We start from the raw sequence: 27,584 nt of genomic DNA, 5'->3' as shown, positions 1-27,584 counted from the left end.
AAAATTTGTAGGATAGGTCAGCACTATCAGATTCATAGTAGTCTGATTTTCACAGACAGTTCTGCTGTCTGAAGGGGCCACAACTTTTGTATAAGCATTGTGGTCTGTTCCATTTTTTATAGGTCCATGTACCTCCACACTATGTACTTAATAGAGAAGACTAGGTTATTGCAACATCCCATTCACAAGAAGGATGAAGATAAAATGTCCAAGTGTACAGCCTGTATACAGACCCCTACCAGTCTGACATTAGTGATCATCAATATTCTGATCCCTGAAAACCATTATAATATGCATTGACATGACCCTTGGGCCTAAAGCTATATTCACATGAATTTTCAGTGAATACCAGCCGTTTAATGATCTTTTGACGTCTTTTTAATGGCTATCACTTGGCTATATTAACATTCACTCATGTGAATGGAGGTTATTCAAAATATCGCTATCAAAATATTGGTCATGTCCTGTTTTTACCTATTTTCATGTATCCCTCTATACTTTGAGGGATCAAAACTGTCATGGAAAATGTCCATATTGTATGGTTGTTTTGACCATAGGTCGTGTGAATGTATCCTAACACAGCAGCCAATATGAACAAAGAGAGCTGCAGTATAAAGCATGGAAGTTTCACTCAAGAGATAGAAAATGTGTGTTTCAGACTTCCTTTGCAATTTATATGATGCTGTATCTCTTGTTACGTAGGGACTTTTGTGGGGAATTTGCAAGCTTCTGATGTATTTCAGAAATTTGTGTGACTTAAAGAGGTTTTCCCATCTCCTTCTCTTAGCAGTTTGCCTGCTCTCTCTTTTTCTCACTTCCTGTAGTCTTTAGCAGGCTGGTGGGAAGGCTTGGACTGTTGAATGGACTAGACACTATGAAGTACCTCAATAGATATAGACATTGTCTTTACTATGAGAGATTTATTATTATTACTAGAAAAATAATGGGAAAAATATGCAAATCTGTTTTCCAGGATGTAATTAGGATGTAAGTCTTCATTCGCCTGTGAAGGTGCACACTCTCCCTAAGGAGTGTTATTATCCCCTGATCCTAGAAAAATAATGTAAATGCAAATAATATGCGCAGCAAATGTATATTACATTACACGGGGTTGGAGAACACTTACATGTTGGTAGGACTAACAAGAGACTTGCTGTAAACTCATTGTTATGTTTGTGTTTACATAGAGAGATAACATGACACTGTCTGAGCCTTTATTAGCAAACTTCAATTAGCTGCCCTGATTGGCCAGACCACAGAGCAGAAGAGGGCAGCTCCGATTGTAATACACTCAGCCCCCCTCTCCTCCAGATAGCAGTGAGTTGTGTCATCCATCCTGGATCATATAACAGGCCAGGTGCCTTAACAACAAAGTGTAAACAAGGATTCTGGACATGACACAGTATTTTTCAGCTGGATGTGTATGCCTCTGTATATAGTCATGGGCACCTCTATGATAATACCTAATACACCCATGTGACTATAGATTCATCATATATATACAGTATATAATTTCCTGAGGCTTTTGTGTGGATTAGATTTTAAGCATCATTTTCTAGTATAATCTGGATGGGCTGCTATACGATTTTCATAAGAGCATAAGAAGGTTACGCCGCTTATGTTCATTTATGGGATATTGATGAGGTATTAGTGATGACATTCTAGCAAATCAATAGCAAGCTGTAGGGTTGCAGACTAGAGGAGGGGTAAATCTGTTACCCCGCAGAGACCCTGCGTAATCCTGTCTCAGTCTGGTAATGATGAATTAACTGGAATTTATACCATAATGTACATCATATGTATTGTTACTGGGGTATGTGCATGTTGGTTTTCCTTGAATTGCAGGCTATACTGATGATACAGTACTGTGCAAAGGGTTTAGGCAAGTGTGGAGAAAAGTAGGAAGGCTTTCACAAATGGAGGTGTTAATAGATCTGGAAGTGATGAAATGGCACCACAGAGCCCTGATCTCAGCATCGTACTTTGAGAATAGTTATACAGATTATCATGTATTTAAAGGTTCAGGTTTAGGACTCGAATCGAAGGAATTGTATGACATTAAAAAAGTGTACCTGCTGCCACTCTTGTTCATGTGCTGTGTCTGGCATTGCAGCAAAGCCCTGTTTAAATGCAATACCAGACACAGCCTATGGAAAAGAGTGGCGCTGTTTTGAAGAGGAATCAGGACGGTTATTGTAATCTCTTAGGCCCAGTTCACATCTGCGTTCAGGTTTCCAGGTCCCCAAGCGGAAACCTATCCGCATGAAAAATCAGTTATCTCAGGAAAACCATGGACCCCATAGACTATAATGGGGTCCATGTGGTTTCCGCACATAAAATACCATAACATACGGAGAGAAAAGTGCTGCTTTCTCTTCGCATATTTCATGCAGATGGGGGAACGGAATGGTCCGAATGCAGATCTGAACCAGGCCTGCCAACACTTGTCCTAGAAATATGGCTATATTTTATGAATATTTATTATTACTAATACAAGTTCCCAGGTTGAACTATCTGCACATCCAGGTTGTCTTAAAAGCTCTCATGTGACCTCCTTCATCTCCAGTCTTCTCGTTCAGTAGTCTGAACAGTTCTGGTGACTAATCTTATGGGTCAAGGTTCTTAAAGGGAACTGCAGTGTAATCTACAGGCGGCATGTTATAGAGCAGATTTCTATTTAGTATTGTTGAAAATATTCATTATAAATTAGGACCAAACATTTAAAGCAATACAGTACAGGTCTTACAGAATTTTTTACATAAAATTATATATCACTCTGCTCAGTTTCTCCCGTTCGATAACACGCTGCCTCAGATTTGATTGCACAGTAGGTTCCCTTTAAATGCGAACTTCCCCTTTAAGACGGGGCAGTATTTTCTCCTGGCGCGCTCAGCCAGCTGTGAGTTAGACAGACGGAGAGCTGCACTTTTTAAAGAGTATTATTTATTTATTTAGACATTAATATTCTGCTCGGCTTTCATTAGACTTTCCAGGTCAGTAATGTAAAACACACACATATAAAATATACATCATGTATCCCAGCATTATCACTGCTCATATACATATCCATATACAGGGCTAGTTACCATGCGAGTGTACTAGACAGACCCTATGGCAGCGTATAAATAGATTAACAATCTTGGCCTTTGTCTTGGAGCTTTGCGTTACAAAAATGTGTCAGAACTGTATCACAGCAAGTTGTTCCAATGTAAGATATTTTTATATATAAGGGCTGGTTCACATCTACGCATGGGTTTCCGTTCGGGGAACCCCAAATGGAAACCTAATCCACATTAAAAATTGGTTACCTAAGGAAACCTGCGGACCCCATAGACTATAATGGGGTCCGTGTGGTTTCTGAACAGAAAACTGACCAATGTTACCAACCATGTCCTATTTTTTTCATGGATAACAAACACCACACCGCAGGAAAACTTGGCCACGTAAATAAGATCTAAGGCTAGTAACGCACATTTCTTAATCGTCTTTTTTTTTTTTTTTTAAACGAGTCCAACAAGTCTTTGAGAATCAGTGGCGTAACTAGGAATGGCGGGGCCCCGTGGCGAACTTTTGACATGGGCATCCCCCCCAACTGACACCAACACCGAAGACCTCGATTGACCCCCTCCTCCGCACTCTATTATGTCCCTTAGTAAGCCCTGCACACAGTATTATGTCCATTAGTGGCCCCTGCACCGCAGCAGTAGCGACTGTCACCGGGCCCCCTAATGGCCCGGGCCCTGTGGCAGCCGCCTCCGCTGCCTCTATGGTAGCTACGCCCCTGTTGAGAATCCACTTGTGACTTTGGCTAAAAAACTGCCATAAAAAAGGCCTGTGTGATACTAACCTTAGGGTAAGGACACTCATTCAGGTTTTTTGATGCAGTTTTTGGAGCCCAAACAATCTGTCTAGGCCTCGTGAGCAAAAACATTGAAAAACAAAGCAGGGAAAAAATGTTTTCACGACTGTTTTTTGTCTAATGATGACAACAGACCACCAAAAATCTGACGTGTGGATAGTCCCATTGAAGTCAATGGGGTGAATTTATCAACCCATCTATGGCCCAGTGTTCTGGGGCGTAACTACTGGGGTAGCGGCTGCCACAGGGCCCGGGACACTAGGGGGCCCGTCGGCAGCCGCTACTGCTATGGATTTTGACAAAAGTTCGCCCCGGGCCCCGCCATTCCTAGTTACACCACTGGTGTAGATGGGTGACAGTGTGGCACATATTTGCCCTAAAGATGTGCCTCCTCCTCCATTCTGCGCCTCTCTTTCCATTTGCCACGAATACAGGTGGCGCTGGCCATGGCGGAGATGCCTCAGCACCAACATATTTATCGTAACACCAGTTCCTAACTGGTATAGACTTCCATCCTGGCACAAGGGCATGTCCCTGAGTTCTTACAAGGTGCGTCCTTATTAAAACCCGGCAATAAATCTCCCCCAATCTGTTCTAAAAATGAGTGTGTGACGGCCATTACAAAAACAGCCATCACGGGTCTGTTTGTCACTGTTGTGTGAATAAGGCCTTATAGTTTCACATCCTTTATTAATCACTCCTGGATCTGAAAAGTATTCCCTTTTTTTTTAGAGTTGTAATGGCGCAATGTGTGGTAGTATCATATGTCCATAAGGCACCATTATGTAGAAGTATTGACCTCTAGAGGTATTCTTGGAGTGTACGGCCCCAATGGAACACGTTCCGAGTTTTTAAATTCTGGATGAAACATATGGATACACTTTGGGCTCATAGACTTCTATGGCTGCTGTATTAGGGTTCCATACAACTTTGCGCAGTCGTACTTTGGTGGACATGAGCGCCACTTATTACTTCCCTCCATTAACATGACCGCTATCTCCTCTGTAATTCATTGCGCTTTTCTTCTGTCTTTCCTTTACATGCCTCCTTCATTCCGCCCTTTCCTTCTTCTTTCTCTCCCCATGCTCTCTCCCCCTCCACCCTACTCTTTCTATCTTTCTCCCCCTCTCTTCGGCCGCACTACAAATTGAAATGATGTGGAGCGTGTCTCTCTGCCACTTCACTGGAGACGGCTTTACAAGCGCAGCGAGAGATAGCTCAGCTGCCCGCGGCCTCCGTCTGCTTCTGCAGCGCGACCTGAGCCTGTAATATCAATGATGGGAGGGGGCCAGTGCCCCCAGGTGGAGAGATCTCAGAATGCTGGAAGTTGTTACTGAGCCTAGCAGTGTATATAGGAATATTCGCCAGGAACTAAATTATTGTCATGGCCTGTGTAGGATCAGACATGTGTCCTTCATAAAACATTGTCTCTGAATTTGGCAGTGTATGAGCGGAGCACTGAATGTGCGCTATTCCAGTAAACCAATCTGTTGCCCTTCTGGCCCGCCGCCTAATCCTCTCATGTTTTTTTTTTTTTTCCGCTTTAGTTCCTGCCACCATTACCTCTCACCCCAACACAACCATTGCAATCAAAGGTCAGACAAAAGGGTTAAACTGCACAGCACGAGGCGAACGCCCCATTATAATCCGCTGGGAGAAAGGGGATACGGTAATAGATCCGGACCGGAATCTGCGCTACGTGATTGCCACCAAAGACAGCGGAGATGAAGTTATCTCAACTCTGACGGTGAGAATTGAGCTGGTGTTGGGCGGATTCATTGGAATTTCTGTTTACGATGAAACCAATAAAATGGTCCGATTATCTTGTCCTTACCGTTTTATTTGTTCCTCTAGCTTAAGCCAGCGGAGCGTGGAGACTCTGTGTTTTTTTCGTGTCATGCCATAAATTCATATGGAGAGGACAGGGGCCTTATTCAGCTCACTGTGCAAGGTACTCGCACCCACTGAGATACATAGACTTATTCAAGGGATAAAATGGAATTTTCTAACCTTTTTACATGATTGACAGAACCTCCGGACCCACCGGAACTGGAAATTCGAGAAGTGAAAGCTCGCAGCATGAACCTACGCTGGACACAGAGATTCGATGGAAACAGCATCATTACTGCATTTGATATTGAATACAAAAATAAATCAGGTAAGATAGGGGTGTAACTACAGGGGGGCGCAGAGTTTGCCATTACATTTGGGCCCTGGGTATGACATCACTGTGGTCCATAGCCCTTAGTGGAGAAATCACTGTGTTTATTTTCCATGCACGATGACATCATGTGTTTATGTTTCCTGTTATCTGACATCACTGTGTTTGTTTTCTGTGTTCTGTGACATCGCGCGTCTGTTATTTCTGTTTTGGGACATCACATTGTCCCTCTATAGTTATAACCATGATCATGGTAATGTGACTTCACTGTGGCTTTTACCTCTGTGCGCAGTACGTGAGATGCAATGGTAGTGTTCCCACCTGTGCCCCGGTAGGATGCAACAATATACCGTATGTTGCATGTAAATTGGAGGACATTGTTACAGATTTTGCATGTGTGTGCATGTGATCGCTATGGGGAGAGGGGAATAAACCTCTGTCAGACACCTTTGGGTGGTGACACATGATCTAACCTTAAGAACACGTGGGAGAGGTTGATCAAGCTTTGACTAAATTGGGACCAGTGCACATTATAATATGGGGGGCAACACAGCCTTGCAATACTGGAGTCCTGGGTTCGAATCCCACCAGGAACAACATCTGCAAGGAGTTTGTATGTTCTCCCTGTGTTTGCGTGGATTTCCTCCCATATTATAAAAACATACTCATAGGAAAAAAAATTGTACATTGTCAGCCCTATATGGGGCTCACAATCTACATAAAATATATATATATACAATAATAATAATAATAATATAACAATATCAATTATCATAGGTGATTCTTTCATGCAGCACTGAAATAACATTTCTGACAGTATTTCCTTTTCCTCTAGACACCTGGGATTTTAAGCAGTCCACTCGAAATATCTCTCCGATCATCAACCAGGCAAACATTGTGGATCTGCATCCAGCATCTGTATACAGCATACGAATGTATTCCTTCAATAAGATTGGGCGTAGTGAGCCAAGCAAAGAGCTCACAATCAGTACCGAAGAAGCGGGTGAGTGGTCACCGGGGTAGATATAGTGCGATATAAAAAAAGTCATGTGTGCAAAAATGTTCAACAAGGACCGGTTCACATTTGTGTTTGGGTCATTCTGTTAACCTTTCTGCATGAAAAATGCAGAGAAAAGTCCTGCAAGCAGAACTTTTCTCTCCGCATTTTTCGTGCAGAAACCACACGGACCCCATTACAGTCTATGAGGTCCATGGGTTTCCTAAGATAACCGCTTTTTTATGCGAATAGGTTTCCGTTCAGGGGTCCCCAAGCTGACTCCCGAACAGAAACCCATGTGCAGATGTGAACCGGGCCTAATAGTAGCACCTAAAATAAATGATGGCTGACTGAAGAAGTGGAGTCCAGTAGGACACTCAAGGGATTGACTTGGGCTAAACTGAGGAGCGGCGTCTAAGGCATTGCACAGTATTCATCCCTGGAATAGACACGGTTAGAAATAACTGAGCTGGAGTTCCTAAACCTGGCGAGCAGGCATCGTGCTCACATGGAAAAGTGGTTGAGGCTGGCGGAGTTCAGTTCTACATATTGATCAGGAAAAAGAATGTGGTCAAGAAACAAACAAGTCAACTTAAGGAGTAGAAACCAATACACACCAAAATATACTGGAACCAAATGGGCGTTATTGCTGAGGCCCCAATGGTGAGGCGGGGATCCATATGAGGTTTAGGGCACACGGGGATTTACTATAGACTAGCACACTTTAGTGCTTTAGAGACTGACAGTCGGCGTATGTGCTAGCAGCAGAATACAGGAGTTGAATGGCGGAGAAAAGCACAAATATGGTAGTATCCAATAAAGACAACATGGCAGACATCGTATTGAAACCACCTTGACATCTGTTAAGACTTTTTTTATTGACTCTTAATTTACTTCACCAATTGCTACCTCTAATCTCCAATTCCTCATGGCTACTCCTTATTAGACTATTGTATGATGACATTGATATGTTCCTGGTTTCCATAGCTCCTGATGGACCACCCATGGACGTTACGCTTCAGCCATTGACATCACAGAGTATCCAAGTTACTTGGAAGGTAGGAAAGATTCTTATTGTATTTCTAATATCATAAGAACTAGGATTTTTATCTTAATTGCGTCTTCATTGACAAGTTCCCTGAATCTCAGATTCTTTGGCTATTGTCCTACTGCTATGCTCAGATCTTGCTTTATGATATGCAGTAAAATTTATGTTCACTATAATAACTTATCCAATAAGTGAAATTTCCTGTGTAAATTCCATACATTTCTCTATGCTTGTGTAACGTTGCTCTTGATCGTGATCGAATAAACCTAACCTCCTAGGCACCGAGAAAAGAATTACAGAATGGGGTGATTCGCGGGTACCAGATCGGATATCGAGAGAATGGTCCGGGTAGTAACGGCCAGTATAGTATTGTGGAGATGAAAGCTACAGGTGACGGGGAGGTGTACACTTTGGACAACATGAAGAAGTTTGCCCAGTATGGAGTGGTGGTCCAAGCATTCAATAGAGCAGGAACTGGACCATCTTCTACTGAGATCAATGCTACTACCTTAGAGGATGGTGAGTGCTGTCTTATTTTAATTATAGTTGATAACCGTCTGTTATAGGGTGTAGAGAAGCATCATTGACTATACTTACGGTAACTATGCAGAGGCTTCCTGCACTTTACCGTGGAAGTCCATGGACACCGTATATCCCTATACAATTGCATACGTCACAGCCTCCCATATATGATCTAAAGGCTGTAACGTGATGGCCTTACTGGGTGCATACACTATGTTCCATTTGTTCTATCTGAATTGCATTATACTGCAGGATTTGTCTCTGTCACCTTATCTGGTTGTTTACACTCAAGAGCAAATCTGCTCCTCTCTGCATCTGGTTATAAGCACTTATGAAAAATTCAGCTTATGGGATCAGGGGCTTTATATCAGAATGAACAGTAATACCCAGTGTTTAATAAAATCAGTGTATAGTTACTGTTTATATAAGCGTCATGGTCTAATATACATAGAATATTTACCTTGTTGTAATTATGTATTCATGGGTGTCACCATAAATCTCTGGACGACAATCCTCTGTATTTCACTCACAGTGCCGAGTCAGCCTCCGGAGAACGTCCGAGCTCTGTCTATCACTTCTGATGTAGCAGTCATTTCTTGGTCTGAGCCGCCTCGAAGTTCTCTCAATGGTGTCCTTAAGGGTTACAGAGTCATCTACTGGTCACTGTATCCGGATGGCGGTAAGTTATAGACCTAATGGTGAGGAGAGTAATTTTATGAAGGAAACAGGTTTAGAGGTTGTAGTTTGTGGAGTGGACTTGGAATGATTTAGATTCTAAATTTTAGAACAACCCTCCAGGCTGCCTCAACGTATGTGTGGAAATGACGTGATAGTCATCTTTGTCTACTAGTAATCTGTACTTTATTGTACCTTATAGACTCTCATGGCAAACTGCTCTCCATTCTCTGAGCCTATGATAGACTTGTATTATACACAGCAACCAATCAGAGCAGGCAGAGCTGTAGGTGGAGCTAGTCAGAACCAATGATGAGGCAGGAGGTGTGTCTCAGGCTACCTCAGACTCCTGCAGGCACTGTAGCTAGTTGGAGTCACAGATCATAACACTTCACTGATACAGATGAGATAAAAAGTAGCCAAACCGGAAGATCTAAAGAAAATATATGGCACATAATCATCTCCTTTAGGGACTGGCTTCCCATATAACTTTGAGCTTATGTCTGTACAGTTCCTCTAAAGAAGTTCTGGGTGTTATGTCTTCATTTTCTTCCAAAAATCTAATGCTTGATATGGAGAAAACACTCCGTGAAAGTTATAGAGTTTAGGGAGTGGGATACAGTGAAGGGGTATAGGATTTCTCTATATATTCATATTTACATCTGATTTTTCTGAATCCTCATTCCGTCTCATACGCATTGTATTCATATGGAGGTTATTTGGAGGTTCATTGTATTGTTTACCTACTGTACCCATCTGTACTGCCAGTCATTGTGTATGATACTTACATAGACGTCAATGTAAACAGCAGGTGCATAGACTATAGGCTATACAGACGTGGGTGTAAACATTGCATAGCACCATTGTACAGTCTTGATCTCCATAATAAAATGTACAGTAAATAGCAAAGTCTAATGCGTGTTGGTCTCGTGCATGCACTATATCCCACGTTTCCATCTACTTTGACTCAAATCCCTTTCTGTCTGCAGAATGGGGTGAAATGCAGAATATAACAACCCCTCGGGAGCGTGTGGAGCTGAAATCACTTGAGAAGTTCACCAATTATAGTGTACAAGTCCTGGCGTATACTCAAGCAGGCGATGGAGTACGAAGCAGTGTGTTGTACCTGCAAACCAAGGAGGACAGTGAGTAATGTGAAGCCTAAGGTGGTGGATTCGCTATTACTGTGTTAGAGCTTTACTTGGACAATTGCTAGTTAATAGAGTTTGCTGTAAGGGATAGTGTATAGTTTGTGTAACCTATGTGTACACGGCTAATGTCTTCTATGTTGGGCTTGATTCAGTCCCAGGCCCCCCTGCAGGGATTAAAGCCGTACCAGCATCATCAAGCAGCGTTGTGGTCTCGTGGCTACCTCCAACGAAACCAAATGGCATCATTCGTAAATATACCATATTCTGCTCCGTGCCTGGATCCGGTCAGCCTGTAAGTACTTATACGGATTGTAGTACATATGAATAGTAAATGGTGTATCTGCCATTGCCGCAGACTTAGCAACTGCTGTAGGGCCCAACAACTAAGGGGGCCCATTCCCATTCCAACATAAGGTGCTTTTATTCATGCATTGTATGTAAGGTAGGGTTCAACCCAATTTTACGTTAACTATGGAGTCCAGTGGTTATCCCCACTGTGTGCATTACCTCTTCTATGAGGCTTTAAATTTTATACTATTCCGGGCAAAATATAACCGCATGTGACATCACTGTTTCTATAATTCCTGTTTTGTAACCTCGCAAGTAGATTATCTCTGACCTGTGAAATGGCCAGATGTATTATATCAATATTATGCATTGTTCACACTTGCGCCGCTGTCCGCTCTTCGTGTTTCCACCTAAAATCCCCAGGAAAACGGCGGTCAGTTTAACAATCCATTCATTTCAATGGGTTATTAAAGCAAACCGCCAGTGTCCGTATGCAACCTCTCTGCGGTGAAACCATTTTTTTTTGCACGGACACAGAGTCGGACATGAAGGCTCCAAGGTTATTTTTTTCCCCCTGTCCAATTCCCAGTATAGATATGTTATAGTTACGACTGTTGATATTTAAAAATTCTGGACCGATAAAATCTAGTTCACACTTTGTAGCTTTAGTTTAACGCAAACGTTCCAGTAACATGAAGTGTTAGTATGTGAACCCCTCTTTGCTCTTACTTTCTTTATGGACCTGAAAAGGTCTGGTCAGTAGTCCAAGTGATCAAGATAAACAGTATAAAGGGGGTTGTATTGAGATAGCGCCACACCGGTCTAGTGGTTGTGTCTGGTATTACAAAGCCTCTTTCAAGGAAATAAACCAGACTTGTGTTATGGAGTAGAGGGGTGGGGTTTCTTGTAGAACGCAGCCATGTTTTTCTCATGGTTACCTCATATAACCCCTTTATTGTCTGACTAGAGCTAGTCACGTTCTTTTATGTAGACTATGGAGTCCTTTCCCTAGTCCATGTGTTCCTTATCGTCTCCTCATGAGTTCCCATCCGTCCCCTCAGTTTCGCCATTACTGTCTCCAGCTCTATTTTCTCCGCCACCCCCTGTCTTCTCTTCCTCTCTCTAAGGGAGGAAGATTCATCTGAATAAAATGGAAATCTTTGAAGTTTTTGCTCTTTTGAAGTTTTTTTCCCCTCGGTTTCTAGATGGAAAGACGATGCTGCTGGCTAAAAAGCGGCAGCTAATTAGACTTAATTAGGTACGAGGTAAAATAATTTGCTTATATGCAATTCCTAAAGCCGCATTGTATGATTGTGTGCATGTTAACTCTTTGCCGTCCACGGCTTGTTCCTCGGCGTTGCGATTTGCCATTGATCTGATTTTCTCCTTTGTTATATTTTCAAGGCTCCTAGTGAATACGAGACGAGTCCTGAGTTTCTCCATTACCGGATCATGCACCTACTACGTGGGCAGCAGTACATGCTCTGGGTGGCGGCGGTGACTTCAGCTGGACGGGGCAATGTCAGTGAAAGGGTCATGATCGAGCCTGCAGGAAAAGGTGTGGAATGATTTTCAGTACTTTAGCATGCAACAATTATGTGAAATATGAGATACAGAGTACATTGTGTTAGATTTGCATCTGTCACAGTACTGAGATAAATGTATTCCTTCACAGCCCCTGCCAAAATTATATCCTTTGGTGGTACAGTGAGTACTCCTTGGATGAAGGATGTCCGCCTGCCATGCAGTTCTGTAGGGGAACCAGCTCCAGCCATAAAATGGACTAAAGACAGGTAAAGAATATACTTATTTCTTTAAGAATATACAGTATGACTGAAGATAAGTGAAGCATGTTAATTCAATCCAGTCCTGTAGCAGAACTAAGTGGTCATCATTATTAGTACTACCTTCATGACCAGGGGCGTAACTACCGGGGTAGCAGCTGCCACAAGGCGCAGGACATTAGGGGGCCCGGTGAAAGCCGCTACCGCTGCAGTTTTTTTTTTCTTAATAGGCTGTTACTGGCTGGAGTTACTCTATTATTATACTCGGGGGTCTTTTCAGACCCCTGAGTATAATGATCGGAAGCAAGGGAGAGGTAAGCGAACATGAAAAACTGTGTTACTTACCTTTTCACGCTCCTGGCAGGCTTTGGACCTAGTTCTGTGATGTCCCTGACGTCACATGATCTGGGTCAAGGAAGATGGCCGACACCACTGAGGAATGCAGCAGAGCCGGGGATAGGTAAGCAACAGTGGTTTTTTTATGTTTGTATCCCTGAAAAGACCCCAGAGTATAATAATTGTTCATGGGTGTCCACAGTGGGTATAATACTGTGTATAGGGGCCACTATGGGGCATAATACTGTGTATAGGGGCCACTATGGGGCATAATACTGTGTGCAGGGGCCACTATGGGGCATAATACTGTGTGCAGGGGCCACTATGGGGCATAATACTGTGTGCAGAGGCCACTATGTGGCATAATACTGTGTGGAGGGGCCACTATGGGGGATAATACTGTGTGCAGGGGCCACTATGTGGCATAATACTGTGTGCAGGGGCCACTATGGGGCATAATACTGTGTGCAGAGGCCACTATGGGGGATAATACTGTGTGCAGGGGCCACTATGTGGCATAATACTGTGTGGAGGGGCCACTATGGGGCATAATACTGTGTGCAGGGGCCACTATGGGGCATAGAGCGCACTGAATGTGTGTGGGGGGGGGGGGGTCGGTTGGTCAGGGTCTTCAGTGTCGGTTGGGGGGTGGGGGGGGGTCATGCGGCCCCGCCATTCCTAGTTACGCCACTCTTCATACTATATTGAACCAGTGTTGAAGGAACATTGGTGGTCATAGGTTTTTGTGTGCCGTGACTTACACAGCCCATCTATATTCAGTTGACTGTCTGGAACCACTGATTTTGGTGATACTGACTGTGTTGAGCATGCATGTGTATAAAGGGGTAATATGTGAGGCCAGTCAAGCATTGAAGGTATATAGACATCTTTTTGGGGATTATGAAGATCAGCATTTTGTATGCTGATCTTGATCATCTCTGCACTGCCGGAGGGTACGCCCGATTTATTATGAGACATAGGCAATTTCGCCTACAGTGAAATGTATTCCCGTACACACTTATGCCATAAAACTGGCATAAATTATGATAAATCTGGCAAAGTCCTTGGCTTCGCCCACAGCACACCTTGGCGCACCACTGTTTCGGAAAGTTGCAAGGGCGCTGTAAATGATTTTTTCATAAGTGGTATTTAAAAATTCATAAACCTGAGGTTTGTGGGGGTTTTGCCACAAAAGTTGTATAGGAGATTAACCCTAGATTCACATGATCGTGTTTCACCCATTAAGTCCATGTGTTTGTCAGGGTTACTGGCCTGAACTTCATGCTGAAAGATGGACTCCTAGCAGTATAGTTATATATGATGCAAGGAGTCCCTGTCTCCCCGCCACATACTGTCCTGTACTGATTATAGTATGGAAGAGGCAAGGACTCCTGGCAACATAGATATCTATTATGCTCCCTCTCCCAGCATACTGCTCAGTCCCGTAAATCCAGCCAACACACAGACCGAAAATACATGGGTAAAACTCAATCCCATTTCCAATTCCATAAAACATATGAGTTACATGAGATGAATGGCCTAATGTAAGGCTGGTGCTCAACCACTGCATGCCCTGTGCGCCGTATTGTTGATCGTAAACGTCAGGGGTCATAATAGAGTATATTCTGCTAATAGTTCTGCATAAATCTCTTTCTGGTCTACTATAGTGAGGACTCTGCCATTCCAGTGGCACTAGATGGGCACAGAGCGATTCACCCAAATGGCACACTCACTCTGCGTTCCGTCAAAGCAGAAGATTCTGGATACTACACCTGTACGGCCACTAATACACTGGGGTTTGACACAATAATTGTTAACCTCCTTGTGCAAGGTAAGGAGCAGGGAAGATCCTACATAAGGGTTATAATATAAAGTAAAATCTGTGTAGTCTAGCAGCTGTCTTATAAATACTCTGCTTTATTTCTTCTGAAGTTCCTCCTGACCAGCCTCGCCTCACAGTGTCTAAGTCTTCTGCTTCTTCTATAACATTGGCCTGGATCCCAGGAGATAATGGTGGAAGCTCCATTAGAGGTACATTTATATTTTCGGCTATGGTGCTTGACAGTATGTCAAGACCCGATCGTCCAGCTTGGTTTTGATGGTGCCCATCTCCTGTCCCACCCCAAAGACCTACAATAAAAAAAATTAATGGGGTACTCCCTTCTAAGTCGTTGACCATATATAGGTGTATGACCAATGTAGAACAATTTATCGAGTAGGAGAGAATATATGTGTGTGTCTTCCTCCACTCATATAAGCTACATCTTCTACTCTCTGGGGGGCTGAAAAGAGTGTGAGGAGACCTCTGTCCTCCCCATACTGTATAACCGTACTATAGAGGGCACCAGAGAGAATACCAGACACGTAGTGCCCCCTCAGGCCTGCACTAGGTATAACACTGCAAGGGATTTTTTGACTGTGCCTTCCAGATGTTTGGAGAATGGCTTCTCCCCTGTCCCTTACTATAGAGCGACTAGTACTCCATAATACTCTACAACCGTGTCTCTTTTCTGCCCCTTAGGCTTCGTCCTGCAGTACTCTGTAGATAATGGTGAAGAGTGGAGGGATGTTTTTATCAGTTCCTCTGAGCGATCATTTCGCCTGGAGAATTTACGATGTGGAACTTGGTACAAAGTAAAGCTGGCAGCCAAGAACAGTGTTGGGGCTGGAAGAATCAGCGAAATCATTGAGGCCAAGACTCATGGGAGAGGTAAGAATTTCCGTACTGTAGAATTTCCATTTCTACCCTTATGCCTCTACTAAATTTATGATTGTCTCCCTTGCACAGTCTCTATTATTATGACATTCCATTGTTTTTCACCGTCATTAGTTTGACATTAGCAAAGTAATATTTCACTTTCTTGCAGAACCATCTTTTAACAAAGACCAACCTCTCTTCACTCATGTAAACTCAACTCATGCCCGGCTGAACCTTCATGGCTGGAATAGTGGAGGATGTCCCATTACGTCTGTAATCCTAGAGTATCGGCCACGCAATAGCTGGCAATGGCAGAGTCTGAAGGCTAATGTTACAAGTGACGTCTTCCTAACAGACCTCCGAGAGGCCACCTGGTACGAGCTGAAGATGAGAGCCTGTAACAGTGCTGGATGTGGCAATGAGACTTCACAGTTTGCAACATTGGACTATGACGGAAGTAAGTATGATGTATGAAGTCTGTGATATCTGGTTTCCGTATGAGGTTTATTTTATATAAATTTATTATACAGAAGATCACAAATCAGAGCAGTAACAAACGGGTGAATAAATATATAAGGTAGAAGACTACATTGTGTACCCATGTCTTACCTCCTCTGCATGCAGATTAGCTCTCATTCCAAAAAAAAAAAAGAAATATGTGTCTCTAGCGCCACCTGTTGGAGAGCTTCAATCCTACAAGTCAACATCCAGCCCTTTAAACAGGCCTTGGGTGTAAGACCAACCAGTCACACCTCTGCAGACAGCTGGGTCAAAGCAATTTCGCCTTCATCATTGCAAAGTAGACTTGGCTAGCAGAGAAGCCTTTCTGGGGTTCTGCGGGGTACACTGTCTCCTAAAATTTTACCTCAGTTTTCATCAGAAGTTGAAATATGTGCAGGGTCTTCCTGGCCAGTCTGTTCTATGACTACATAAGCCTGCATACATGCATTACAACTACTTCTGGAAGTAACTGGTTTCTTTACATGCCATTTTTCCAGGAGTAACTGTAAAATAGCAAACACATAGCTGAGAAATGCCATAGTAAGCAAAATATAGGAGATCCAGGGACACCAGACTCCAAATACAGGTTATAATGCAGCTAAAAAGATCCCTGACACAGAAGAAAAAGAGAAATGTGAGCACAATAAGGAGACCTGCTTGCTGTCTGGCTAACATCTCATCGGTAATAATATAAGCATCTAGTCAGAAATAAATATACTCACTCCGTCCTGTGAAAAGCTGTGTAGAATCTTCTCTGCATTCACGGTGTGAATGAAACCAAGCGTCTCACTCCTGTGCTCACTGTGAACCCGTCTTGCTTTTTCAATGGTATCTATGGATGGATCTTCCCTAGTAACACTGAGTGAACAGCATATTAGCTAGAAGGGAAACACCTAGTTACAGTTATTTTAGAGAGGTTTTCCAGCAGAAAACAGCAATTTTTATCTGAAAAGTTTGTTGTTGTTGGATGTTAACAATAGGATTGCTGCCCAAACACTTTCTTTTTTGGGAAAGAGAGACAATTTGCATATATTTTTGGCAGAGAAGCATTGCATGGCCTATAAGACTCCTTAGTCCTTCATAGCACTCTCCCTATGGGGACTACAGTACCCCTAAATTATTATCTCTGCAGGATGTGTATGGGTTTTGTTAAACCCCATTTACATGCATCGTTCTGTCCCTCCGAGACAGAGTAAATATGTCCATAGACATTAGATGTATGTGCGACTGGCCATCCAATGTACATGGGATTTCTTGACTTTTCTTCCATGGTTGATATCATGGGAAAAAGTGGTCGGTCTTGTTATATTTCAGCATCCCAGATTGAATGTTCCTGTGTGAGCTAGGCCAGTGCCTGTGGACTCTAGCAGTGGTTAGCTCCCCTCTTCCTATTGAAATCACATGCAGGCTCATCCAGGCGAGGTGTGTATAGGGAAGTCTAGAGAAATAGATATAGTATGTATGTATATATATATATATATATATATATATATATATATATACTATATCTATTTCTCTAGACTTCCCTAGACTTCCCAATATATGTATAGTTATTGTCTATGTAAAGTGTACCACCAGTGTGACTAAGCTGCTGCTCCCGTTTTCTACTGTCAGGACGCCATGTCAACATGTCTTTTTGATGCGTATTTCTAATCTTCGTGGAAATCGTGTTCGGCCATATAAACAACATAGAAATTCCACAATGAGACGAAGATATAAAGTGCGCTTCACTTTACCGTTCCAATTATTGACCAGAGCAGAAAACTGCTAAAAATCAGCTTTGGTAGATACGCGCCATGCATTACATACATGGACTTTCATCTGGCTAAATTCGTCGGTGTCTGGGTCATGGACGGCTACCTTAATAAAGGGGTTGTGTATGACAAGACAGTCCCTTTAAAGGTATGTTCACACGGTGAAAAATGAAGAGGAATTCCTCTTCGTTCTCCGCCGCCGGCATTTTTGCCATGATCTAGCCTGCGACGGATCGCGGTAGCCCGCTACGGATTAGGCTTGGATGAATGGGCCTAATAAGCAGGGAGTCTCGTGCTGCCAAAACTGCGGCTGAATCTGCAGCAGAATCCACGGCAAGATCGAGTAAGACGCTTCTTTTTTCTCAAAACAATGGGAGCAATCTGCTCTGGGCTCGGGGACGAAATCTGCCCCCAAATCCAGGGCAAATTCCTCCATATGAACACAGCCTGACTTAAATTGGGTGCTAGTCATGAATCAAGACAGGAAGAGCCATCCAATCATATTTCAGCTCTCATTTTCTAAAGACCTTCTGAAAAATGAGAGCTGTCATCTGATTGGTTGCTATGGGCAACTGCTTCCCGTTTCCCGTGCCCTTAATTTGATGAATGTCCCTTATTACGTCTTTATATATTTGATAGGATACAGATAAATGCCGGCCGTGTTTATGTCTTTCTAACAAACCTTCTGTAGTCAGACGCTTGGGGGGGTATTGATTCCTATACACACATCGCAGTTAATGACAACCCCTGGTGCTTGAAGTAAAGGAGTCATTTCTATTCATTTAGAAATCCCACACCTTGCATTTTCCACTAGAACAAGCCTTTGATCTCTAGAAATAGTTTTATGGAAACGGCTTAAAGAAACTTTTTTTTGTGACAGGTTTTAATTTACTGGGAAAAAAAAATCTCCTTAAAGGTTTTCTGCACTTGTGAAAGCATTTCTTTGATTTTTCTTCTTGGAGGAAATGGATATTAATTTAGAGCAAGCCAATACCGTAGGTGTTGTGGAAATGTCCGATTATGATATTGATATTTGCGTGAACGCTGGGCGCCATGGTCTTCTATGGGTTTTATTGGGTGTCGTGTCTTGGTTGGTATTTTCTGCTGTAGCCCTACACAAATACAACATGTAGCCATAGTCCAGCATCACGTCATGTCAAGGTCAGCGCCATGATGGCATTTTCCATGTTTCATGGTGTTGACCAATGACAATGCCTTTATTGATACAAGAATCTCATAACATTTTTGCAATGCAGTCGTACTCCTCCATTCCCACCCAATGTATGGACGTATGGCCTATGGATTTTAAAGGCGATGAATCGCCTTTGTCTCTTTTCTTGCAAGAGAATATGGGCTGATGTGCAATACCTGGTTTGACCACTACACAGAGAACAGTGCTGTGTACTTCCTCCTCTATTCTCTCTGTACCCAATGCTAAAAACAGCTACTCCATGGGGGCAGTCCCCCACAAATCTGATATTGATGGCCTATCCATAGGGCAGGTCATTAATAGAAGGTTCTTAGAACAAGTGGAAGAAGAACAAGTCTTGGAAAAGAAAAAGTCTTAGAACAAGCCTTGAATACCAGACAAATTAGGGAAAATCCATAGATATCCATAGATGTTGTGGATTATTTTGGATGAATTGATGGCGGTCTTTCTTTCCAGGCACTATTCCACCCATCAAGTCAGCACAAGGTGAGGGAGATGACGTGAAGAAACTGTTCTCCATCGCTTGCCCTGTAATCTTGGCCACATTGGGAGTCGCCCTTTTGTTTATTATACGCAAGAAAAGGAAAGAGAAGAGACTAAAGAGACTGCGAGGTGGGTAGAGGTCTTCTGCTAGATGTAATATCAAATACAAACCGTATACCTATGTGTACATGAACGTATGAACATACGGGTCTTTGTGAGAAGACCATGGTCAGCACATGGGTGATGTGAACCATCCATGACCTCCGTGGACCCATACATTTCAATGAGCTTGAGTCGCAAAAAGGACAGGTATAGAACCTGTCATGAGTTTTGCCCCCTGGACTCAGCGCCCCCCACACAGACCCATAATAATACACAGACGTGTATGGGGCCATAAGAAAAGAATTGGTCATTGAAATTAATGGAAGGTAGAATTTTTGCAGTGGATTCTACCAGGTGAACCTAGGCCTAGACCATAAAATGGACTAAACCCATACTGAATTTCCAGATTTTGGCTGTTTCCATTTCTGGTATTGCATTGCTCTGTCGCCATGCTGTTTGAGTAAAGAATTTCTGAAAAATGTTTTATTTCCTTTACAGATGCAAAAAGTCTGGCAGAGATGTTGATCAGGTGAGCGATACATAATAATCCATTATTGTACATCACGTCCCTGTATCAGTAAGGTGGAGTGACTAATATTGATCATGACAATGGTGCCTGTGATGGGTTGCGTTGCATTAGGCCGCATGTGAGCAGACCATTCCCGAAGCTGATGTCATGGAATCGGGGAATGAGTGACTTCGGCAAAAGCCAAAATGTAGGGGGTAGATGACTAGCTCAGAGCATCTCTTACATCAGGTCTTATAGGGTCCCCCTGATATTCTGTGGTTAGTACATACTTGGCAGAACACACAAGGCCTTGTAGCGAGTTACATATGAGTCAGTGTATTCATGTAGTACGCCATCTTGGGCAGATTAGTGCACATATTTAGTTGTATTATTACCATGCACTATAAGTGTCGTAATGGTTGGTTATCGGATTACGTGTGGTGGTTGTTATACCTCTGCCATTGTGTTTTCTACATGTGTGGGTAGTGTAAGCTCATTCCTATATGATCTATGGGAATACAGAGACTTCTCCAGCAAGTGTCAGCCTTCTTGTTCTTCTTCATTAGTTCTAAACTCTTGACCTTCTCTCTTTCCACCAGCAAAAATAATCGCAGCTTTGATACACCTGTGAAGGGTCCGCCTGCGGGGCCGAGATTACACATCGATATTCCAAGGGTACAGCTCCTCATTGAAGATAAAGAGGGTGTCAAGCAGCTTGGTAAGAATATGCTCATACATAGAGAAGACAAGGTTGGCAAAATTAGGGGGCCACACAGTGGCTCAGTGGTTAGCACTGCAGCCTTGCATCGCTGGGTTCGAATCCTGCCAAGGGCAAAAAACCATCTGCAAGGAGTTTGTATGTTCTCCCCGTGTTTGCATGGATTTCCATCCCATATTCCAAAGACATACTGATAGGGAAAAAATGTGGGGCTCACCATCTACATAAAAAAGGATGTGAAAATTAGCCATGTCACTATCACCATCAATGGTGGGCTAGGACGTCTGCACCAAAATTCTTCCAACACAGACAGGACGGGTACAAGACTGTCTGGCTTATTTATTAGGATGGTGGTGCACAGGTCTATGGAAATTGGTACCAGCCCCCCAATGTCTATATTTCAGAAACCAGAGAATTTCTTGTGTGCTACTATCTATAGCTGTAAAGTGTCCTGGGTAATATTCCCATTACTATTTTAGTACCCGGTTTACATGATATTACGTTATCATTAGGCTTATTGCAGTACATTATAATAACATTCCTTTTATTTTTTTCTTATCTCTTGAGCAGGTGACGATAAAGCAACACTGCCCGTAACCGATCCGGAATTCAGCCCGACTGTAAACCCACAAAGTTTCTGCACCGGAGTTTCCTTGCATCATCCCGCACTGATACAGAATACAGGACCGCTCATTGACATGTCCGACATAAGGCCGGGAACAAGTATGTGGTCAATTCATGTTAAAATGATTAATCTTGTACCAATGCTGAATTAGGCCACATTCACATCTGCGCCGAGTGTCCATGCAGCCCAGATCCATCATCAATCACTGGCCAAAAAAGTGCAAGTTTGGCTTTTGTATGGTGATTTCAGTGGATAAAAAATGGACTCCTTTATAGTGAGTGGGCCTTGTTTGTGTCCATCATAGAAAGGTTCCATTTTCTGTCTGCTTTTCCTGCAACGGACCTGAAGAATGGACAAAATTGCGCAAATGTGAACATAGTGTTACAGCCTGTATTATATCCCAAAGCTGTATTCCCAGTTATGCAGGCTTCAGAGTCCGTGTCTATACAGAATAGTCATTATAGTAATGTAGCTAAGTTAGGGTTGTGTCTATCGACAAGCAGAATGGCAGATATTGATCTGGACTATATTTATTTATTACATAACTCAACTTTTAAGTAGATTAATTCTATACATAAACTGGCAGCACGTTGGCTCAGGGGTTAACACTGGAGACCTGGGTTCAAATCCATCCAAGGATATCCTCTATAAGGAGGTTGCATGTTCTTACTGTGTTTGTGTTAAGTACTCCACTTTCCTCCCACACTACAAAAACATACTGATCTAGATTGTAAGCCCTTTATGGGACAGTGGTGACCATGCCTTGCATTTAACTGTACTTAAGACTACAGAAATCTAATCTAGGATGACGGGAGCCTTTTAAGACATAACATGCTTAATCTTCTTTAACTCTAGATCCAGTTTCTCGGAAAAGTGTGAAGTCTGCACACAGTACCAGGAACAGATATTCAAGTCAATGGACACTCACCAAGTGCCAGAGTTCTACCCCAGCACGGACTCTGACCTCTGACTGGAGGACTGTTGGTTCTCAACATGGCATTACTGTGACGGAGAGTGATAGTTACAGTGCCAGTCTTTCTCAGGACACAGGTATGTTCTATCCTTGACATGCTCAGGACACTTTGGTATAAACCAAGGAGCCCAGATTGCCTCTAGACAATAAAGATTAGGTTTCGGTTAGTGCATTGTGTTGGAACAGTTCTTGACATTTCTTTAGGACTCCTCCTTTACGGGGTTTCCCTTCTACAGGATAGGTGAAACCGTCTGATCACTGAGGGCCCCACCACTGGGATCCCCATTGATCATTAGAATAGGGTTCAAGGGAATCTTTTCTTTAGGTGACGCTATTAAAGTATACTTGGCTACTTTCATCAGTCCCATTTGAACTCCTTTGGAACAGGGGCTCAGCACCCCCAATCTGATAATTCATGTGGATACGTAATGTCTTTTGTAGGATAACCCATTAAGTATTTTATAAGTTTAAGTTTTTGTGGACGTTCTGGCCATTGGAATTCAGCCATTGCGCATATGGTCAGACTGCCTAATATTATAAGTATTACTATTCTGTAAAGATGTCCATGTGTCCTGTGTCCCTATTCCGCTTTCTAGGACCCCCTGCTACTGGACATACATTGCAACAATTTCTGCAGCCAGGTAGACCATCCCCAATTTCCCACTTTTCAAAAGTGGAATGAGCAGTCTAAATTTTTCTCAAAATAAGCAGAATTTTGGAGTGAAGGGCTTATTCCATTATCCCCTATTTACGTATATGTGTGGTTTCTATAATGAGGAATGTATATATTATATGCAAGTTGTTTCTTGAATGCCTATGAACAGTTTTTATGAAGATATCTTACGTTTGCAGATAAAGGTCGCAACAGTATGGTCTCTACAGAAAGTGCGTCCTCCACGTATGAAGAGCTGGCACGGGCCTATGAACACGCCAAGCTAGAGGAGCAGTTACAGCACGCCAAGTTTGAGATAACAGAGTGCTTCATCTCAGACAGTTCCTCTGATCAAATGACAACTGGAACCAATGACAATGGAGATAGCATGACCTCCATGAGCACACCTTCTGAACCAGGCATATGCCGCTTTACTGCTTCCCCTCCCAAACCACAGGACAGTGATCCAACCAAGAATGTGGCAGTGCCCATTCCCCACAGAGCAAAAAGTAAGTTTCATTCTTCCAAAATGATGTTTTATGTATCACCCTTATGTCATAATCTTATCTGTCACTGTATGCACCTGAGATAGGGAGTAGTTATGGGGGAAATTATATTGTATGGTGGCATAAGGGACCATTATACTTTGAGGTCATAATAAGGGGTATGCTATACTGTATGGGGACAGAAGGAGCCATTATACTGTATGGGAGCATAAGGGGGCTAGTATACTTGTGAAGAGGTGATAGCCAATCCTATCCAATAGGTGATAACTGCTAGATTGGTGGGGGTCCAAGCGTTTGGTACTTCTTTTTGGAGACATGAGGTCCCCATTCCCTCTAGTCACAATACCACAACAAACAAGGAGCTGAATGGAGTGGTGATCGAGCACCATGCTATATCTATAGCACTCTTAACCAAGCACGTCTTTGGGCTACTTCCATTAGACCATATAGGGTAGAAGTCGTGATCAACCACTATGTAATTCAGCTACCCCTGGAAATGGTTTTGAGATTGGGAAACAGAGGACACAGGGCTTCCATGTAGGTCTGACCACAAGAAACCCCATCTACCTAGCAGCCATGATATTATTACTAGGGTATCCCTTTAAGTTGTAGTAGAAGCTTCTTACTCATGTTTTGTACAAGGTCTTGATCACTTAGCGTTGTATTCTTTTCCTCTCTTTCAGGTGAATATTGCAACCTCCCCATGTACATGAAATCTGATCCCCACTTTCGTAAGCCAGACCCCCATGACTCTTGTCCAGTGGTGCCACCGAGAGAGGCATCTATGCGCAATCTATCTCGGGGTTATCACTCCCGCCATCTTACTTTGGAGCCAGGTGCCAAACCCCCACCTGGTCTATCGCACCAAGCCCCATCAAGTGTGAATTTACCTCAGCGGACTCTACACATGGCTGGGGCATCTGCCTCTGCCCCATCAGCCCCTGCAGCTACAGCACCTTCTGCCCCTGCTGACCCTGCTGCTTCTGCTGGACCTTTAGAAAATCGCCTGCCTACGCAACACAGCAAGATGGGAGGCTCCCGGGACTCTTTGCTGGAAATGAGCAGCTCTGGAGCTGGTCGGGCACAAAAACAAGGAGCTGGAGCTTACTCCAAATCTTACACTTTGGTCTGACACCTACCCATGCAAACACATCCCGCCCCACGGATTCACAGACTGCAAAGACCCTTCCCCCCTCCGCAGTGTCTTGGCTGTATTTCTATATTTTGAAAAACATTTAAAAAAGAAAAAAAACACAAAGGACGAATGAAGAATTTAACAAAAAACTTGGTGATAAAAGACACATTTTTGTATGAAAAATAGCTATTTTCTTCTTCGGGATAAAAAAAAAAAAAAAAAAAAAAAAATAATAAGAAAAGAAACCTGTATTTTATCTGTAGAAGGGTGAAAAGGTCCAAGTCGGAGCGAGTGCGAGAAAACGATGAGTGAGTGTGCTCGGTGTGAGCGAGGCTGATGCAGAATAACGCGGTAGCATGTTCATACAAATCTCAAGACACATACGTATTTACAGAGTCTTTAAAGTGAACCTGTCGCCCACTTCTAAAGCCATATCTGGTGTTTACAATCCAATAAAGAGTTTCTATGAATTGCTTTGCATTGTTGACTCATGGTGAGTGATAGGTGCACTTTAAAGGGACTCTACCATTAATATCAAATTTTTTCTCACTAACACGTAGGAATAGCCTTAAAAAAAGGCTATTGTTCTCCTACCTTTAGATGTCTTCTCCGCGTTTCCGTTCGGTAGAAATGCTGGTTTTCGTCAGTATGCAAATTAGTTATCTCGTAGCACTGGGGGCGGGCCCCAGCGCTCAAACAGCACTAGGGGCGTCCCCAATGCTGTGAGAGAACTCTCCAGCACCGCCTCCATCTTCTTCAGGAATGGCCTCTTCACGTGTCTTCGACTGGCGCTGGCAGTCAAACTTCTAGGCCTTGGGCAGAGCCAACTACGTATGCCCGCGGCCACACAGTAAGTAAGCGGACATTTTCTTGTGGCCTGTGGGCTTGCGCAGTCGGCTCTGCCTGAGGCCTAGAAGTTTGACCGCCAACACCGGAAGAAGACGCGTGAAGAGGCCATTCCTGAAGAAGATGGAGGCGGCGCTGGAGAGTTCTCTCGCAGCATTGGGGATGCCCCTAGTGCTGTGAGAGAACTCCTTTGCATACCAACGAAAACCGTCATTACTACCAAACGGCGGCACGGAGAAGACATCTAAAGGTAGAAGAAGAATAGCCTTTCTTAAGGCTATTCCTATGTGTTAGTGAGAAAAAATTTGATTTTAATGGTAGAATCCCTTTAAGGAAGACTAAGCTACGAAGAACTACTTCATGAAAGTGAGTTTGCAGTATGTTTGGTGGTGATTCCTGGCGGTATTAATGGAATTGAATAGGGGATAACACATTCAACCATCTAAATTTACAGTATAGCACCTGAGTATGTATAGACATGGCCGATTTCTCCCTTTTCTGTTGTTAGGACAATGTCAAACAAGGTTGAGCTGATCAGTCACATTTGACAGTCTGGTTGGTAGAGATTGTAAAAGTTGACTTGTTAACCGATCCATAGGACAGATCTTCAATGGGAGATTGAGACTGAAATATGGCACACCTACCTATCAGCTGATTTCTGCACAAGCAGACCGCTCCATGCACTGTGCAGTACTGCCATGCTAATCCTATGTAAACTGCAACTTCACGGCATGGGTTGTATGGAGCTGTCTATTTTTGATTCTGTACACAGAGCTGATTGGTGGGGGCGCCAAGTGTCGGACCTCCATGATCTGATATAGATGGCTTATCCATAAGGTGCTGTAAATTTTTAGCTAAGATTTTTAGGTTAAGGCCGCTCTCTTTGGAAATGCTTACTTGTATAGCACCGACATATTCTGCAGCACTATACAAATGTCTCTCACATTGCCGGTACTGTAAAACGCGGGTTTTTCCTGCTGTGTATACCTGTGTATACAGCAGGTATATTATAGAATGAAGGGTCGCCTGGTGATCAGTTATAACACTGACATACATGTATTGACCACTACTAGTTCCATGTTCCATCCATGTTCAAAGAGGTCAGGCAAAGGAGGAACAATCATTTTGGAAATGTTCTTTTGCAGAAAATGCATTCACGGCCAAGCAAGTATCAAACAAAAAATATAAACATGGCAGACTTCGTTCCAGACAATGATAGTCAGTGATTCAACTATTTCAGTTGAAATGATGCATTTGAATCAACATAAGACTTGTGTGTATGGGCACCTTTAGGCTGAGGCCCCACGTTGCGGAAACACAGCTTCTTTTGTTGCAGATTTTGCTGCGTTTTTTTGAGCCAAACCTAGGAGTGACCACAAAAGGAATGAGAAATATATAGGACGCACTCACACTTCTACCTTCTGCTCAGCCCACTCCTGACTTTGGATCAAAAAAACAAAGCAAAATCTGCAACAAAAAAAAGCTGTGTTTCCGCAACGTTGGGCCTTAGGATAAGCTCACACGTAGTTTTTTTGGTCAGGATTTTGAGGCCATATTTGCCTCAAAATCCTGACCTGAAATCAATGGGAGTCGCTGAAGAGTTTTTTCCGGGAGCCGTTTCTTCCAGCTCCTGGAAAAAAGAAGGGAGATGCTCATTCTGCAGGTCGAGTCGTCTCACGATTCGGCCTGAAGACACTCCCTCCTCCCGACTAGGCCCATTCATTGGACCTAATCGGGAGTGGAGTACGCGACTGGATGCCGGTGCAGTTCACTTACTTTCAGTCGCGGCTACCCGGCTTTTGGAACGGAACCTGAGGTGGCCTCAGGTTCGGGTCCAAAAAACCCAGTGTGAGCTTACCCTGAGCCTTACCCTGTATTCACACGACAGTTAAAATCGGCTGCGACTGGTGATTGGAGGCTATTCACATAAACAATATATAGGTCATGCTCTGTTTATGTCTGTTTTCACAGATCCCTATATACGTACATTGCAATGTATGAGAGATCTGTGAGGTCTGCCTCGATGGGTGCAAAATGGCCACGAAAAGTAAA

At 43.2% G+C, this 27,584-nt stretch overlaps 1 protein-coding gene across 2 annotated transcripts in view; it reads left to right on the top strand.

Moving 5' to 3' along the window:
• Positions 1–26,091, top strand: part of DSCAML1 (DS cell adhesion molecule like 1) — a 193,479-nt gene extending 167,388 nt beyond the window's left edge. The window contains exons 12-34 of one of the 2 annotated variants that reach the window (XM_075279726.1): positions 5,407–5,606; positions 5,714–5,810; positions 5,889–6,017; positions 6,856–7,023; positions 8,005–8,075; positions 8,344–8,584; positions 9,120–9,266; positions 10,252–10,407; positions 10,566–10,705; positions 12,106–12,259; positions 12,377–12,494; positions 14,489–14,652; positions 14,754–14,852; positions 15,343–15,531; positions 15,689–15,976; positions 19,441–19,596; positions 20,068–20,098; positions 20,677–20,795; positions 21,366–21,518; positions 22,276–22,470; positions 23,246–23,554; positions 24,235–25,190; positions 25,854–26,091. In XM_075279726.1, the coding sequence (XP_075135827.1) occupies positions 5,407–5,606; positions 5,714–5,810; positions 5,889–6,017; positions 6,856–7,023; positions 8,005–8,075; positions 8,344–8,584; positions 9,120–9,266; positions 10,252–10,407; positions 10,566–10,705; positions 12,106–12,259; positions 12,377–12,494; positions 14,489–14,652; positions 14,754–14,852; positions 15,343–15,531; positions 15,689–15,976; positions 19,441–19,596; positions 20,068–20,098; positions 20,677–20,795; positions 21,366–21,518; positions 22,276–22,470; positions 23,246–23,554; positions 24,235–24,683 (3,773 nt within the window). In that variant the 3' untranslated portion in view covers positions 24,684–25,190; positions 25,854–26,091. Of the gene's footprint in view, positions 1–5,406; positions 5,607–5,713; positions 5,811–5,888; positions 6,018–6,855; positions 7,024–8,004; positions 8,076–8,343; positions 8,585–9,119; positions 9,267–10,251; positions 10,408–10,565; positions 10,706–12,105; positions 12,260–12,376; positions 12,495–14,488; positions 14,653–14,753; positions 14,853–15,342; positions 15,532–15,688; positions 15,977–19,440; positions 19,597–20,067; positions 20,099–20,676; positions 20,796–21,362; positions 21,519–22,275; positions 22,471–23,245; positions 23,555–24,234; positions 25,191–25,853 lie in introns of both variants that reach the window. The other variant, XM_075279725.1, reaches the window with a different exon arrangement.
• The last annotated feature ends 1,493 nt before the right edge of the window (positions 26,092–27,584 follow it).

Source organism: Leptodactylus fuscus, chromosome 6 (genome assembly GCF_031893055.1).
Source record: "Leptodactylus fuscus isolate aLepFus1 chromosome 6, aLepFus1.hap2, whole genome shotgun sequence".
In the NCBI taxonomy this organism is placed as follows: Eukaryota; Metazoa; Chordata; class Amphibia; order Anura; family Leptodactylidae; genus Leptodactylus; species Leptodactylus fuscus.
The sequence above is the reverse complement of the archived record's forward strand: the minus strand, read 5'-3'. Positions and strand labels throughout refer to the sequence as shown.